Source organism: Castanea sativa, chromosome 9 (assembly GCF_040712315.1).
Source record: "Castanea sativa cultivar Marrone di Chiusa Pesio chromosome 9, ASM4071231v1".
In the NCBI taxonomy this organism is placed as follows: domain Eukaryota; kingdom Viridiplantae; phylum Streptophyta; class Magnoliopsida; order Fagales; family Fagaceae; genus Castanea; species Castanea sativa.
Window position 1 is genome coordinate 29,335,139 of NC_134021.1, and position 17,663 is coordinate 29,352,801.

General features: G+C 34.7%; 2 protein-coding genes across 3 annotated transcripts; one reads left to right on the forward strand and one right to left on the reverse strand.

Annotated features, from left to right (window-relative positions):
• Positions 1-1,279: 1,279 nt before the first annotated feature.
• Positions 1,280-5,158, forward strand: LOC142609352 (polygalacturonase-like). The gene is made up of 9 exons (XM_075780926.1): positions 1,280-1,534; positions 2,376-2,501; positions 2,610-2,777; positions 2,885-2,905; positions 3,499-3,706; positions 4,274-4,355; positions 4,484-4,592; positions 4,726-4,842; positions 4,940-5,158. The coding sequence occupies exons 1-9, from the start codon at positions 1,280-1,282 to the stop codon at positions 5,156-5,158; spliced, it is 1,305 nt and encodes a 434-aa protein (XP_075637041.1).
• A 1,340-nt stretch (positions 5,159-6,498) lies between these two features.
• Positions 6,499-7,959, reverse strand: LOC142609590 (syntaxin-related protein KNOLLE). Of its 2 annotated transcripts, none has more exons than XM_075781206.1 (2): positions 7,806-7,959; positions 6,499-7,592 (listed from the first exon to the last, which is right to left on the reverse strand). In XM_075781206.1, the coding sequence occupies exon 2, from the start codon at positions 7,546-7,548 to the stop codon at positions 6,616-6,618; it is 933 nt and encodes a 310-aa protein (XP_075637321.1). In that variant the 5' UTR covers positions 7,549-7,592; positions 7,806-7,959; the 3' UTR covers positions 6,499-6,615. The 2 variants fall into 2 exon arrangements, with proteins under 2 accessions (XP_075637321.1, XP_075637322.1); XM_075781207.1 differs by having other exon boundaries at positions 6,499-7,568; positions 7,806-7,941.
• Between the last annotated feature and the right edge of the window lie 9,704 nt (positions 7,960-17,663).

The following is a 17,663-nucleotide window of genomic DNA, read 5'->3' on the forward strand; positions in this document are numbered from 1 at the left end:
TAATCCTATTATTGATTCATTGGACTTGCTTAAGGTTATGGGCTTTTAACCAATTTATTCATATAATTATACCCATTATTGTAATGGTGGGAGTTTCTAGAATCAATGATTGGAGTTAAATGCCATTAAAAATTGAAACTCATACATTTTCATTTATCAACTAAAATCAAGAGAAATAAGTTGTTGAATAATATAGTGAGCTCCAATTAGTTCAACTGATTAAGTTTTTTATTGTCAAATGAGAAATTCGAGATTCAAACCCCATTTACATTTAAAAAAAAAAATCAATAAGTGTCTTGATCTGATTATAAAGAAAAACTATTGTGGTGCAAATGTCGCAGGTTAAAATGCAATTGTATATATATTAAAAATAACATATATAATATTAAATAATATAACAATTTATTTATTAATTAATATTAAAATGCACCAAAAGATTAGAGGTGATCATGTTTAGATTTCATAAATTGTAAATCCTTTTTCATGTAATTTTTTCTATTCAAGTTATAATACGTATGTATAAAATATTATGAAAAGTCAATTTATATTTAATAGATGCAGGGAAAAGCTTTAAAACAATGAAAATGCAAAAGTTATAACAAATTAATTTTTTTAATTAGTGTGATACATTATTTTATAAGAATTATTTTCTAAAATCTGTAGTGTTTCTAGCATACTAGACAAAAATTATCACCGTACTTATATGCTTGAAATCATATCTGTTAGCTATTTTAGCCAAGGATTTCCTAATTATTGGTTACTTTTTTTTTGGTAAAATTTTAGCCATTGTGTAAACTAAAGGATACTGAAAGTTATGGAAGAGGACCATTATCAACTATGAACTAAGACAAGACCTCTAAACAAATTATAAACTGACTTCTGTCTCTTATGAAAATTGAAAAACGATAAAATAAAGTCAGAATAAGGAGCTGATATGCTTACTATATATGGTAAATGGATGTACGTATATATTATGAATAATGCAAGCAGTTATGGCAAACAAGCGTGCACTAAGAAATCTATTCGTCAAAAAAAAAAAAAAAAAAAAGAAATCTTTTCGTCTCAGTCTCTTACATCTCAAACCATACCTCAAGGGCCAGCCAACATTAATATAGACAACAATCTGAAAGCCGCCTTTCCCTCTCTAATCTCTATATAAATATGTTACTCTCTATGCCATCTTTTCTCACTTCCTATAATCATCTTATCAAACATATAAACTCTACTTTTTAGAAGTACTCTATATCTTTTCTCTCAAACCAAAAAGGAAAAGGAAATAATGGCCCAGCAAATAAGATATCTTCTTCCATTTTTCGTTTTCATGCTCTCTTTCATTTCATGTTATAGCACTTTGCAAAAGGACCCACTTCGTCATTTTGGTGAAGAATCTGGGTTTAAGAACGTGATCAAGCAAAGCACTCATGTCTTACGTTTGAAAAGGTTTGATAGAATATTGGGTACCATTTCTACCTCGGGTAAAACAATTAATGTCAATGACTATGGAGCTAAAGGTGATGGTACTGATGACACAGAGGTACTCCTTTATCAGAATAATGGTAGATTTAAACAGTGGTTTTTAGTTGAGTTGCTACGTACAAAACTTTTGTAATCTGATTCATTAGAGTTTCTTTTATGTAATTTAATTTCAATTGGATTACAACCAATATGGCGCTATATAATTAATGCCATAATACATTTGAAAAATACTAAAACTACTGCAACTTTTTTTTCTCTTAAATTTGGAAAGCTCTACAAATTAATGTTGCAATTAATAAGTATTTAAATTATTTCTTGTGTGATTGGTGATACATGTTTTAAAAAATTTATATATTAAAATTTGTAATATTATTAATGTCATTCAACACATTTTGAGTTATTATATTTGGAAAGTACTAAAACTACTACAAATTAATACGATAATAAATATGATTTGTACTATTGTAATAAAATAATAAATTAGTATATATTTATATTACTTTGATTAATGACTCAACCATCTAGAAAACTTAATAGTAAAATTTATATTATAGAATATCGCTCAATACATTTTGGGTGACGTGAGCAATTGTAATCCTGTAAGTATAATGGTAAACATGAAATGACAGTTATTTTATTACTATTATTTGATAGCTTGGAAGTTGGAATGACAGTTATTAGTTATTACACTTTGAGATGTTAATATTTCGTAAAGTATATTTTCTTTTTCATTTACGGATAATTTCTTCTCTTCTTCTTCTTCTCTTCTCCCCTTAATATATACTCCAAAACTTTACTGAAAAAAAAAAAAAAAATATATATATATATATATATATATATATATATATATATATATATATATATATATATATATAGTTTAACTCAAACGGTTCTTTCAGGCATTTAAGAAGGCTTGGGAGGTAGCTTGTTCAACCCAAGGAGCTGTTCTCGTGGTGCCTCAGAAAACCTATCGTCTTAAGCCAATTAGATTCTTAGGTCCTTGTAAATCTGATCTTAAAGTGCAGGTAAATTAAATATAGTAGAGAAAGATGGTCTCCTATATATTTTTCAAAAGTCCATGCAATTTATATCAAATAATAAAATTTATATTTATATATTTTTTAAATGATCAGATTTCTGGAACCTTGGAAGCATCTAATGTTCGATCGGACTACAGCCAAGATGGTAGACACTGGCTACTCTTTGATAGTGTTCAAAATTTAATAGTTGAAGGTGGTGGAACCATCAATGGCAACGGGAAGATATGGTGGCAAAACTCTTGCAAAGTCAATAAAGCTCTGGTAAGCCAATATTATAGGAACCATTTATTTGAGGTGTTGTTTTAACTAATCTAGCTCATACTTGCTTAATCAGAAGTGCTAACTATTCTTATTTCATTGACTAACAGCCTTGCACGGTCGCACCAACGGTATGTTTGTCTTCTTTTACATTTTAAGAAAATGCTATTTATATGTCTTATAATATGCACATGCATCGCTTGTACACAACTCTAAATTAACAAAAAATATATATATTACTAATCTCTCAATTTTTGTTGAAACGAAGGAGACCATTCGACAAAAAGATTTGATTTTTAACCAATCTAAAGATATAAATAATATCACATATAACAGAAGATAGTTGATAGATATACAATTAGTGCTATCCTTATATGTAATATTTTTCTGTAGACAATTATGTTATGTTGAATTATTGAGTGTCCATTTTGTGTGAAATTGTTGCACTAGTTCTTTGTTAGTGGCAAAAAGAAAAGAATGATGTTAATATATAGTGTTTTTACTTTTATATAATTCACATGACTATGATGTCATTTTAACTTGAAATGGCCTCATTATTTGTGTCAAGATAGATTAACTCATTTTATACGAACCTGTTTAACCTATATAAATAAATGTAATTTTTTTTAACATGATGATATGAATACAACTAATAAAAGAATATTTCCTCTATAAAAAAAACGTTTCCTCGATTTTATTATATGGAAACTATGTATCTTGGCAGGCTCTAACCTTCTTCGAGTGTAAGTATTTGACCGTGAATAATTTGAAGATCCGAGATGCGCAACAAATTCACACCTCTTTCGAAAAATGCATGAATATTCAAGTTTCTTTGTTGACTATAACTGCTCCAGAGGATAGCCCCAACACTGATGGAATTCATGTCGCTGACACTCAAGACATCCAAATTTCAAGCTGTAATATAGGAACAGGTACACCAAAGGTCTCCTTCTTCTTCTTCTTTTTTTTTTTTCTTTTTTTTTTTAATTTTTTTTTGGGTAAGTGAAATATTGTATAAGGGGAACCTAAACTATATAAAAGCACAGAAGCAAACTCCACAAAAAATAAAAAAAGTCATGGTAACTCTTGAGTTGGAGAGTCCACGACATAAGGAAAAGTCTCTGCTCTCAACACCAACTCGAAGTACAAAATGAGCAAGATGCTATATAAACCCAAAAATTTCATCTGAAATACCCCATGGTTCTTGGATTGGCTAGAAACCATGGAGGGTACTAATTCTAGTTCTTAAACAAAATATTATTTCACTGATTCTCTTTTCCAAATAACTTATAGCTAGAAGAGATTTTCGTTTAAAGCATTGAAGTATCTTAATGGATTATTGTCTCCTAACTTTTATTGACCCAAAAAAATTCATTTTCACGAAGACGTGTCATATATATTCCTTAAAGAAAGGACATAAGAAGTAACTAAAATTACTGAAATACTTGTGTAACCACTAACTAGTTACTGTTCCTAATTTGTTTTTCGATGTCCTGAAGGTGATGATTGTATTTCAATTGCAAGTGGGTCCCAGAACGTGCAAGCCAGAGACATAACCTGTGGACCGGGTCATGGAATTAGGTCTCAAAATTTGAACCATAACCAGTTGCTCCAGACTCACCAATTTCAATTAATATATATACATTCCAACTGTTATTTTTGTTTTATGTCAATATTAATACTTGTCCTTTTTTGCATGGTGAGCTTAGTATTGGAAGCTTAGGATCTGGAAATTCGGAATCTTATGTTTCTGGTGTAACCATTAATGGAGCTAAGTTGTATGGAACCACAAATGGTGTTAGAATTAAGACATGGAAGGTAATTGATACTAGTGTTTCAATCATATGAAATTGGATTACCCATACCCCATACAGACACAAACAATGTATGGTAATGCATGGACAATTGAATCATGCTACCAACACTAAGTCCATCTTTTGTAACAATTCAGGGAGGGTCAGGAAGTGCAAGCAACATCAAATTTCAGAATGTTGAAATGCATAATGTTGCCAATCCTATAATAATAGACCAAAATTACTGTGACCAAGACAAACCATGCAGCGATCAGGTAAATAACTTAGTTCCATAAGCCATACAATGATACAAAAGTAAGTATTGAACTCTCTGATTGACAAATTATCTTGTTGGTTTAAAATGTATTACAGAAATCTGCAGTTCAGGTGAAAAATGTGCTTTACCAAAACATTTATGGGACTAGCGCTTCTGATGTTGCCATTGAATTCAACTGCAGCAATAGCTTTCCATGTCAGAAGATTTTGTTGCAAAGCATTAACTTGGAAGCTGAAAAAGGGAAAAAAACCGAAGCTTTATGCAACAATGTGAAATCGACTGACACAGGAATTGTTTCCCCGCACTGCCCATGAGAGGGGAACTTTACATTGACTTTGTAGTTATAAATACTCACGAACAATACCATACATACAAAAATGTCAATCATGGTGTGGGAATAATAAGAATTGACTAGCACTAGGATTTGTTGTTTACTTGTTTAAATGACTAACAATAAGATTAGTTCACCATACGGTATAAATGTATAATGTTGATTGTTTATTGTTAAAGGTTCGTGATGATATTGTTGTATAATGTGATCAGCTCTCATTATTCACATTAATTTAAGAACATTCATATATGTGTTCTCTATGGATTTCTGCAATGTTGAATTCAGGGTGCCTAACAAAGTTCTTAGGAAAATGCAAATCTAAGGTGGGAAGAAAAGAAAGATTTTAAAAATTGAACTCTATAGAACAATGTATGAAAGGCTCATATGAAAGGCGAACGGAATAAGGGATATGAGAATTTAAAGAAAGATTTTATAAACAAGGTGCAGGGGATTGAAATTCTTCAAGTTCTTGGGTGTAATTTTATTATGGAGTTTTTAAAATCCTCACGTTTATAGTTAAATGATGTCATCTGATCAAAAAAATTTTAGAAGAACGTGATCAGCATTTAAGCAAATGTCGACAAGTATTTATTTTTCCATCCAAAAAAGAAATAAGATATTGAAAAAAACGATACCTTTCATCTAATTAGATTCAATTCTTTATTTCTATGTAGCCTTATTAGATTCAATTAAATAATAAACAAAGATTCAATTAAATAATAAACAAAGATACCTTTATTGTGTGTTTCATTCGAAAGAGTGAATCAATTTAGGAGATCAAGGGTTTGTTTGGTAAATACCTTTTCCACTTTTCTGGTTTTAAATTAAAGAACTTGATTGGCAAATTGGGGGGGGGGGGGGGGTATATATATATTTTCAAAATCTTAAATTTAAAAGGAAACTAAAAACAGAGTGTTTTCGACTCCTTGTTCTTAAAGAAAACTTTGAAAACACAAAGAGCTCTGGAAGCAAGTGCACACACAATGAAAATTTTCACTGTGCACTTAAATCATGCCAATCTTCACGTGGCCCACCCATCTCTCTCTAGCCTTGCTGGCTGTGGGATTTTGTTTGTTTGGGTTGCCATGATGGGTCGCTTTACTTTTAATTTGTTTCATAAATTATGCTCAGAATTTTTATATGAATTCCTTGAGTGAATTTTTTCATTTTCTTCCAGTTTTTATGAATTCCTAATGATACTTTTTTTTTTTTGAGGAATTTGATTTCAGCAATGTCGAGTGGGGGGGGGGGGGGGGTTGGGTTATTGAGGATGAAACTTATGTTACCGTAAATTTGTTTTAAAAATGAAACCAACCGATGCAATTTGGCTAAAAGAATAATAAATTTAAATAAAAATCACCTCAACCTAACCAGTTGAGTGAACGAAATCCAATCATACATTACAGTACCCCCCAAAAGATTGAAGAAAATAAGACAATTTCAAGAATTGGCAAAACTAGTGACTATGGGGATGACCACAACAAGAATGATCACAAGTAGAAGTATCACTGCCACACACATCCACTTCCTGCTGTTTCTCTTGTACTTGTTTGCAGTCTGGAGCTCTTTGGTGGCATCCTTGACATAGTGAGAAGCATTCAATACATGCTGCTCAATGTTGTCCATTTGCTCTCCTTGTGCCTCCACCATTACAGCCATATCAAGAAACACTTGATGCAGCTCAAGCAGACTCTTCTCGATCTCCTTCGCGGCATCGTGCCTGTCCTGTATCTCCACCACCGTCTCTAGCACTTTTCCCCTTCCGTGCTCTTGTACTGCCCGTCCTAGAAACTCCTCGCCGCCATTGGAGATTATCTTATCTATGACCTCCTCATCAGGGTTCTCTCCCGTTACTGTGAAGTAGCGTCTACCCACGGTTTCCTTGTACTCTGTCATCATTCTCTGCCTCAGCCCCTGGAAGTCCATCATAAGCTCTTTGAGCTTCTTTCGCAGCCCATTAGTGACAGCAATCCTTGTCCTATAAATTGGGGTGCCTTCTTTTTGGCCAGAGAGCCTCTTATTTGCCGCGTTGGCACGGTCCATTTGTTCCAGCTGAGACCGAATAGTCCTTGCCTTTTTGAGCACGGTGAGAATGTTGTCATTGATCTTGCTTCGCAAGGATTTCAAGGCCTCGGGCTTGTGGAGGGACTTGAATTCCTCGTTGGCTTGCTGTAGGCTGCCCAGAATGTCACGAAGCTCCGACATCTCCATCTTCACCTTCTCAGCCTCTTCCAGAAAGAGACCAAGGTCACTCTCCATGTGGGCTTTGGAAGATGCCATTTCTAAATCTCCAGCCTCCAGATCCGCATCTTTCATGGCAGCTTTCTTTAAATCCACATAGTTGGTGAACGATTTGGTCATGAGGTCATTCATCTTTTGTTATCTTTGAATTCCTGAATTGGGAATTAATTAAGAACCTACATAAAATCAGGAACAAAATTTGATTTTTGATTAGCTTTGTTTCCTAAATCTCTTGCCATATAGACTACCAACTAAAAACTTTCCCTCAATAATATATTAAATTGTTCGAGAAACACCTTCAACTGTAATCTAGACTGACATAAAAAATTAGCTTCTTTCCCCTTTTAGAAATGAATGTAGAAAATTAAGATGAGGGAATTAATGCATACCTTTCTCGAGTATTGCTCCCCTTGCTCTTAAGGATAGGAGGATATAGCTCTTAGCTTCACTTCGCAGTTGGAGCTTTGAGAGAGGTATTGGCAACAAATTAGTGAGATGCTTTTCAGTCCAAATGCAAACTCAGCCAGTGGCTTGTTTTATCCCACTGCTATCGGTTAACGGCTATATATTTTTAAAACTACATCCAAGGTAGCCGTTGCAGTTCCAACGGCTATTTTTCAAATACACGCGTTATTATTATTATTATTATTTTCCTTTTGTCTTGTCGTGAATACTCGTTTGATAAGTGATAACTTTCATTGAGTACAGTCGAAAATTGACATGTGCTCGCTATTAGATTACAACCTGTTAATTTATTCAGCTGGAATTAGGAACGCTCAAAAATCCCGACTCCCCACGACCCAAAAAAAAAAAAAAAACACGTATCAAAAAAAAAAGAAGCACATTCCAATTTACGTTATTTTATTTGTGATATATATATATATATATATATATATATATATAATATTTTCCTTATTGCCCTTCACATTTTCAGATTTTCTTAATCGTAAAAATATATATTGTTCCTTCCTTAAAAAAATATATATTTAAAAATTAAAGTTGAAAGAAAATTCAATTACATTTTAAATTTAAGGCCTAATTTTGTGACATGTGTCTTATCTAATTTTTAAAATTCTTGTACTTACATTAATACCCAATAATACAGAAGCTAAGAAGGCCATAATAATGATGGCATGATGCTCATTCACCAAAGCAAGAACACCTCACTTGCAAATAATGAATAGTCTAATATTAATTAATCATAAAAAATTTTAAAAAAAAAACAAATCATTAATCTAATGTATACCATCTATAATAATGGAAGCTTAATTTGTTTTTGGCAAAGCTTGCATCCTATGATGTTAAGTAGAATAGATTGTAACATCCCCAACTCACCATCCGTTGCAATAAAGGCATATCAGGTCAATTATGTCCCTATTTTTTATTCTTCTCTCTTTAATTCATATTACTTATTTTGTAAACTATATTTCTTTTTAATTTTCTATTTATCTTATGAATTAAACTAAAGCTGATTAATAATTAATATATCTTAAATTTGTTATAAAGCTCTTATTTCTTAGAAGAAGAAGAAAAAAAAAAAGAAATGGGGTGTGGAAATATTTGAATTTATATCCGGGTGAATGATGACATATTTTTAATTTTGAGAAAATTAATGGACTAATTCTGTGAGATTTTTGACTTTATCAAGCATCGGTAACAAACTTAGTGGATAATAATTAGTCACCAATTATCCCTAGACATCAATTGTTGGAGGCAGTTTTTCTGGTATGGATAAACTGTAAGATCGCTTAGACTTGAGCATTTGTTTGTCAATGGTTGCATTTGTTATGGTTTTTGAATTTTTTTGTTCTTCTGCAATTGTTAGACTTAATGTGGTATACAAACCATGGAGAAGGGTTAATGGATGCTTTTATTTTATTTTATACAAAATAGAATTTCTACTCTAGCCTAATCTAAATGTATATGTATGTGAAACTCCTACTTAGAAACTTGAACCCTAGCGCTTGGCCCCCACACCCCACAAATATTTATACTTGTGAAGTGACCACTGCATCAAGGGTGCGCGGTGGCAAAGGTTAATACTTTTCAATCTTAAAGGAATGAGGTTAATTCTTTATTCCTTATTTAGCATGTAGCTTGTGTTCATTAGCTTATATTTTGTTATCTATCACAGGCATCTATATATTTATTTTGTAGTTTTATTTTTTATGTTTGAGAATTGAGACTACTTATACTCCTACTTCTAATGCTTTCTTTCATCATTGGGAATCATCATTGTGATTCACAGGCAAGGAATCTCATAGGGCATTTTACCTCCATCTCTAAAGCCTCCTCCGTAAGTTGGATCCTTCTCTATTTCTCTTCCCTCTATAAATTGGGGATAGACCTACTACTTATTTATGCTCCGTTTGCCTTGAAGTAAAATATTTCAAGAAAATATTTTACACATTTTTATCATTGTTAGAAATACTGAATAAGTGTATTGTAGTTCACATGAAAGAAAATGCATGAGTACCTTTATATAGAAGGTATATGATTACAGTTTAAGTAAGAGTGTAGTACAAGAATGTGTGCTATACAAGTAATCTAGTTGGGCCTAAAGCCCACAACACTGTACACATTAACAACCCCCCTCAAAGTCAAGGTGGATGTGAGACCAACTTGAGGTTGTTAATGAAAGTACGAAGGCGTCCCTTAGGATGTGACTTGGTGAAGATATCTACAAGTTGATCTTTAGAGGAGACTGAAATCAGCTTGAGAGCACCATGGACAAGATGATAACAGATAAAATGACAATTGATCTCGATGTGTTTAGTCCATTCATGGAAGGCATCATTGTAAACAATATGAATGACACTCTGGTTGTCACAATAAAGAGGAGTAGCAGAGGATGTAGACACATCAAAGTCTTTGAGAAGCCATCATAGCCAAAGGAGTTTAGATGTGGTATCAGCAAGGGCACGATATTCTATTTCAGTATTGGAGCGGGCCACGTGAGTTTTTTTGTGCTACGCCAAGAAATCAGAGAAGAACCAAGAAGAAAGCAATAGCTCGTGGTGGACCTGCGATTAGTGGGATCTCCTGCCCAATTTGCATCAGAAAATACACGGAGAATAAGAGGAGATTGAGCAGAGTAGAAAAGACCATGGAAGAGAGTGCCCTTTAAGTATCGAAGAATGTGCAGAACAACAGTATAGTGAGTCGATCGTGGAGCAGACAGATACTGGCTCACCTGGTGAACAGCATAGGAAATGTCTGAACGAGTGACAGTGAGATAAACTAAGCTACCAACCAAGCGTCTGTAAAGAGAGGGATTAGACAATGGTTTCCCCCCTAAGGGAGTCAGATGTGCATTAAGCTCAACTGGAGTGTCAACAGTCTTGCTATCAGTGAGTCCAGCTTGAGACAAGAGTTTAGAGGCATATTTGGCTTGAGTAATATAAAGTCCATCTATAGAATGAGTGATTTCGAGACCCAAGAAGTAGCTGAGATATCTAAGATCTTTCATCTCAAACTACTGACAAAGAAAATCCTTGAGTTTTTGAATGTCACTGAGATCATCACCAGTTATGATCATACCATCCACATACAGGAGAAGTAAAATAGTGCTTTTGTCAATGCGATGAAGAAATAAGGCAGAACCATAATGACTGGTCATGTAACCCAAGTGAGAGATGGTAGAACTGAATTTGGCAAACCAAGCTCGTGGAGCTTGTTTAAGGCCATAAAGTGCACGTCAAAGATGACAAACCTTGTTTGATTTAACAGAGAGACCCAGATGAGGTTGCATATAAACTTCTTCACTTAAATCTCCATTAAGGAATGCATTTTTGACATCCATCTGAAAAATGTCTCATTTACTAGCAACAGCTAAGAGTGTATGAATAGATGAGATACGAGCAACCGGAGCAAATGTCTCTTTATAATCAATTCCATACTCCTGTGTAAAACCTTTTGCAACAAGACGAAACTTTGTAGTGCTCAATGGACCCATCAGAGCGAGTCTTAATCTTGTAGATCTACTTACAACCAATCATAGATTTCCTAGGGGGAGTGTCACCAAATCCCAAGAATGGTTTTTAGATAATGCATCAAATTTCTCTTTCATTGCAATCTACCATAAATGGTCAGTGGAAGCCTCACGATAGGTGTGAGGCTCGTGCATTGTAGCAAGGGTAATGTAACAATGATAATCAAATAAATGTGCAGGAATAGATCTTACCCAAGTTGAGTGACAAGGTGGAATGTCTTGTACAAAATCTTCAAGCGGAGTAAGAGCAGGGGACCCAAGCTCAGGGTTGGGGTTGGGTAGCTCATCTTCGACCTGTTCATCTTCCACCTGTTCATTAAAGGGTGAATTAGGAAAGGGATTAATGATATCTAGTAGTTGGACAAAGAAGTCTATAGGAGAATCAGGAGCAACTGCAAGAGGATCAGGAGCAACTACAAAAGGAATATGTGCCTCATCTGGAAAAAGATCTAAGACAAATGAGGAAGATAGGGAGACACGGAAGTGAGAGAGCTTGACAAAGAGGCAATGTTCCCAAAAGACAACATTGCGGGAGATACAAAAACAATGAGAAACAGGATCATAACACCGATACCCCTTTTGAGTTTCGTCGTAGCCAAGAAAACAACAAAGCCTTGACCAAGGCTCAAGTTTGTTATGCTCATGTGGCTAAAGAAGAATGAAACAAGCAGAACTGAAGGAGCGAAGGTGATGATAATCTGGAGATGACCCAAAAAAGCACTCATATGGAGTTTGATTTTGGATAATAGGACTGGGAATGCAATTAATAGCATGAACAATATGAAGTGAAGTTTCGCCCCAAAAAGGAGCAGAAACTTTGGAAGAGAGAATGAGAGTATGAACAGTGCCGAGAGTATGAACAGTGCCAAAAATATGACGAAGTTTTCGCTCGAGTCTACCATTTTGCTAAGAGGTACTTGGACAAGTTAGTTGATGAACAGTGCTATAGGAATGCAAAATAGCTTGGAAAGCATATTGAGTGTATTCAAGAGCATTATCAGATCGAAAAATCTTGATAAGATTGGAAAACTAAGTTTCAACCATTTTTTTCAAAATCACAATATACTTGCAATAATTCAGAACGATATTTCATATTAAAAATCTAGTTATAGCGAGAGTTATCATCAACAAAGACAACAAAATATCTAGATCAACCAATACTAGAGATAAAGGAAGGCCCCCAAACATCAGAGTGAATAAGGTCAAAGATATCAATGGATATTGATTCACTAGTATTGAAAGGCGAAGTTGGTTGTTTTCCTAACTGACATGAAACACAATCAAAATTTCCTATAAACACTGAACATAACAAACCTCTAGAAGCCAATTGTTGTACCCGAGAGGAGATGCGTGACCAAGTCAAGCATGCTAAAGTGCAAGAGAAGGAATAGAAGAAACTGCAACAGCGGCAGCAACAGAAACAGGAGCAACAAGTGGAAGACAAAGGTTGTCCACGAGAAACATACGCCTAACTCTGGGACCGGTCCTAAGCTCCTGTCTTGTCCTCGGATCCTGCACAATACGCCTAGAATAATTAAAGATAATGTGATAACCCAACTCAGCTAGTTGTCTTACATAAAATAAATTGTAAGAAACGTCAGGAACATTAAAGACCCCAGGAACTGAGAGGTTGGAGGTCGAAACGGAACCTATATTATGACCAGACATTATGAAATCATTTGCTGTGCGAATATGAAGAGGAAGGAGACATACCAGATAAAGCTAAGAGAGGAGGAATAAGATGCATTACCAACCATACAAATGACATTAGCGATAATGTTTTTAAGGTAATCTGCAAAAATGGTGAAAGTGCGTCTTGAAGACTTAGACTGTGCAGAGACAGGAGCCATTGGTTGGGTACTTTCAGTGTTAGCAACAGTAGCAGCAGGAATTGAAACAGCTGATTTGTTGTGATGATAGCAAGTCTCAATATTATGGTAAAAATGTTTGCAAAAATGGCAAAAACGTTTGCTAGATTGTTGGCGACGATTATTGCAACCAAAAGAAGGCTTGTCCTTATTCTTCATTTAGAAGCAAAAAATGTAAAAATAAAATCTACATGAAAAACTGGGTAAAGAGCACCTAGACTGCAAAAAGTCAACCTTGGGAAGAAGCCAACGGTCAACCCTACATAAGTTAAAGTCAAAGTCAACGCTTGACGTCAGCAATGATGCGAGCAAATGACGTTAGCAATGATGCGAGCTGATGATGTCAGGAGATAATGCAACTAGGGCTGGCATGGCAGAATGACATCAGCAATGATGTTAACAGGTGTGTGAAAGCTCCTGAGGCGAGTGACAGTGCGTGAGGGCGCGTGTAGTCATAGGGCGGCGAGTGAAGCGCGTGGCAGAACTCACCGAAATTGTTGCTGGTGCGAGAGGGAGCATGGAACATCTGATGGTGACTGGTTCGGCTTGGTTGAGTAGATCGTTTGACGACCTACATGCTTATATAATTTGTCTTAGTCAGAGGTCAAAAACGACAGATCGGACGAAGGAAGTGGTCTTGGCAGCGAAGATTGAGCTTCAGCAGCGAAGATTCAATCTTGAGACCTCTGACGACGGCGGGCAGTCAGAAGAGGCTTACTGATCAGAGAAGTTAAGGCAGCGAAAATTATCGACAAAGACAAGACTGCAGAACACAAAAAAAAAAAGTTAGAGCAATGGCTTTGATACCATGTTAAATATTTACTATGATATATTCCATTTTGAATATGCTTAAATATATGCGGAAGAGAGAAGCATAAAATAGGAACTCAAGAACACAAGGCTTACGTAGTTCAGCCTTGCGGCCTATATCCACGGAGGAAACCTTTAAGGACTACATCTTTATTATATAAGAATGTAATACAAAACATTTGTTATAATAAATCATAACATGTGTATATATAGTAGACTAAACCCTAAACTAATAGATTCTAGTACAAGTAGGAGACTTGGCTTGCACACAAAGTAGAATTAGGCTTGGGCTTCTGCTAATGGGCTAATATATCTCTAACACCCCCTCTCAAACTTAAGATGAAAACTTGATGAAATCTTGAGATTTGATTAGGTTGAAAAGATCCCTTGAATGACGTTTGGCTTTGTGACAATGGTTTGAGGAAGACAATGGTCTTGCAGTATTTTTGTGACTTCTAATGGTGGCATGACTATACCGAAGAGTTTTGATGGCAGCAGTGGGAAGCCAAAGAAGATGAACGCAGCAAAGAAACACCGAGAAAGACAAAGATTGCTTTTAATACACCGTAAGGACAAAAAACCATGGCCACAAGAAGGTGGCTCTGATACCATGTTAGAAATACTGAATAAGTGTATTGTATTTCACGTGAAAGAATATACATGAGTACCTTTATATAAGAGGCATATAATTGCAGTAGAAGTAAGAGTGTAGTACAAGAATGTGTGCTATACAAGTAATCTAGTTGAGCCTAAAGCCCACAACACTATACACGTTAACAATATTGTTTATTTTGTTGTAAAATTTGGTCTATTGAAAATATTTTACAGTCAAACTGAATAATTAAGGCAAGAAGAAATAAAATATTTTGGGAGGGGGAGGGGAAGGGTACCGTGGCTAGTTTGATGAGGAGTATGTAACTATGTAAAATATTTTACATCTCATGCTAGTATTGGTGATCTGAAGCAATTGAGTGTTTTCATTTAGAGAACAATAAGCTATCGGGCTCAATCCTATAGACAGTTGGTTCTTGTGATTTATTGCCAACAATTTGCTTTCCAGCGATATCCTATCTTCGTTGGGGTCTCTATTGACTCTTAACTCTCTACGGCTAAGCCTTCTTGATATATCTCACAACAAGTTAACTAGTCTTGTACCACACATTCTTGATTTCATCAAGCAAGAGAATCAAATTAGAAAAGGTGGGTTGGGGAATGTGTACAAAGTTGTAGTCTCTAATGGCACAACAGAACTTGCAAATAAGCACATATGGAATACTGTTGACAAAACCATAGAATCAAAATTAATAAACTCTAAAAAAATCACCATCATTGATTCATTTTTCTTATGGCAATGATTATTATATACAAATAGTGGTTGGACAAACTAAAATTGAGAATTTCATTAATAACAATATTTTTTTCATTTGTTTCAAATAAACTTATATATATTTTATTAGTAGGTATTTTATATTTTTCATATATCTTGGGTTATAAATTGATCCCGGTTAATTAATTCAATTACCCAAGTTGATTAATTAGGTAAAATTACATGCAAATCGTGGAGGCATCAACAAATCACCAAAAAAACTATTATGTAGCGAAAATAAAATAGACACAATGATTTACTGACAAATAGGAAAACCTCTAGCAAGGCACAAACCCCACCGGGTGAATTTCAGGTCATCACACCTAAAATCCACTAATTAATAATCAAGCAGTTACAAATATGAGAAATCTTACCACTATCTTGGCCTATCCCAAAATACAAACCTAAAATTGAACCTTCGCTCTAATACCTAATTGGACTTGATCTTATAGTAAACTTCTTCGCATACACGGATCTCAGTACGTGACCAACTCCAGCAACTTGATTGAATGTTGTTGGCTGAAAAGTTCTTTACTTTAAAGCAAGTTGAAGATAATCAAGCAGTTACAAAACCCAAAGGCACACAAAATGCAGTAGTTTCTCATATAGTATATGAGTTCTCTAATTGAGTCTCTATATCACGTTGATGACTTTAAAATAAGCATTTTATATGGTCTAGGGTTGTAGAGAGAGAAACCCTAATCATCCAAGTCATCATGGGCCAAACTTCAGATCTGAAAATTCTAAAGTCATAAATCTCAATAGATTAAGTTTGTATTGAACTTTTTTCAAGCTTCTTCATTAATCCTCAATAGATGCAAGTGTCGATCTTAGTGTTGAGCTTTAATGAAACAATTTTTCTTCACTAGTTTTTTGGATCAATTTTCATATCTTTAATGATACCACTTGTAAAGTAAACTTCACACACTTGATGATACATTAAACCCAACTTAGATCTACCCAATTACAAGCTTGTATTGAGCTTCTTCATTAATCCTTGATAGATGCTAGTGTCGATCCTAGTGTCGAGCTTTAATGAAACAGCTTTTCTTTACTTGTTTCTTGGATTAGTCTTCATATCTTTAATGATACCACTTGTAAAGTAAATTTCATACACTTGATGATACATTAAACCTAACTTAGACCCAATTACAAGTAAAGTGCATTTTGTCAAAAAATAAGCCAATACATTGAAAATATAACCCTAACAATCTCCCCTTTTAGCAATCCGCGACAAAACCACAAGCTTAATTATGAGAGAAGTATAAAATAACAGTCTCCCTAATTATTAAACAGAAAACACATAAGTCTAACTAATACTATGAGCTCTTGAAAAACTTTGCAAGAAGAGAGATCACGGTATGAAAGACTTGCAACCTGTCTTGGCTGAAACACTAAACAAGATCCATTAAGGCATTGAGTGTGAAATATAGACAAGTTATATAAATCAAGAAACATGTGTATGAAGAAAGAAAAAAAAAAACAACACATGTGAGACAGAGTGAAAAATATGCATCATCATCATATATAGAAAATAAGAAAATAAGTACAATGTATGTAAAAAGGTTACTAAACCAAGTGTACATGTAATGAGAGCTATACATCAATGACCTCACTACATATCTTAAAAACACTCTCCCCCTATCGCTAGTCCAGCTCTCCACCTAACTACAAGACTACTCTCACATAACCAAAACTATTCTCCCTTTTTGTCATGAGTGACAAAGGGTGAATCATTGAGTGGGTGTCATCTCATCATCATAATTAGAGCCAAAAGCACCATCACCACACTCTTCACCAGCAGAAGACTCCACAGAAAGAAGAAGGAACGAAGCCACTAAGGCGGGACTGTCATATTGGAATCCAGTTAACCCTGGTGTTCATCTAACACATTTCATCAAAAAGATGGTCAAGATGACTACCAAAATCATCCCGAATGAGTTAAAGCTGATCCAAGATGGTAGTAAGAGATGCCTTTACTCCAAAAGAAGAAGGTAGAGTAGATGAAGAAGAAGGTCGAGAGTAGACTCCCGCTTAGCCTCTTCCTGTTGAGCAAAAGTAGACTCATAATGGGGCTGCTTCGCCTTGGCCACCGGATGTGCAGCACTCCTAACCAAAGATTCCTTACTTATAGCACCCATCATAGGAAAAAGTAATGAAGAAGAAATAGGAACATTTGCATGTGTGAGAATACGTGTGATAGCTAAAGGAA

Excerpts from the sequence above, each read along its gene's own strand:
- LOC142609352 (XM_075780926.1), top strand. The coding sequence starts at position 1,280 with ATGGCCCAGCAAATAAGATATCTTCTTCCATTTTTCGTTTTCATGCTC. Across the intron at positions 2,502-2,609 it reads AATCTGATCTTAAAGTGCAG|ATTTCTGGAACCTTGGAAGC; the intron begins GTAAATTAAATA and ends TTAAATGATCAG. Across the intron at positions 2,906-3,498 it reads CTTGCACGGTCGCACCAACG|GCTCTAACCTTCTTCGAGTG; the intron begins GTATGTTTGTCT and ends GTATCTTGGCAG.
- LOC142609590 (XM_075781206.1), bottom strand. The coding sequence starts at position 7,548 with ATGAATGACCTCATGACCAAATCGTTCACCAACTATGTGGATTTAAAG.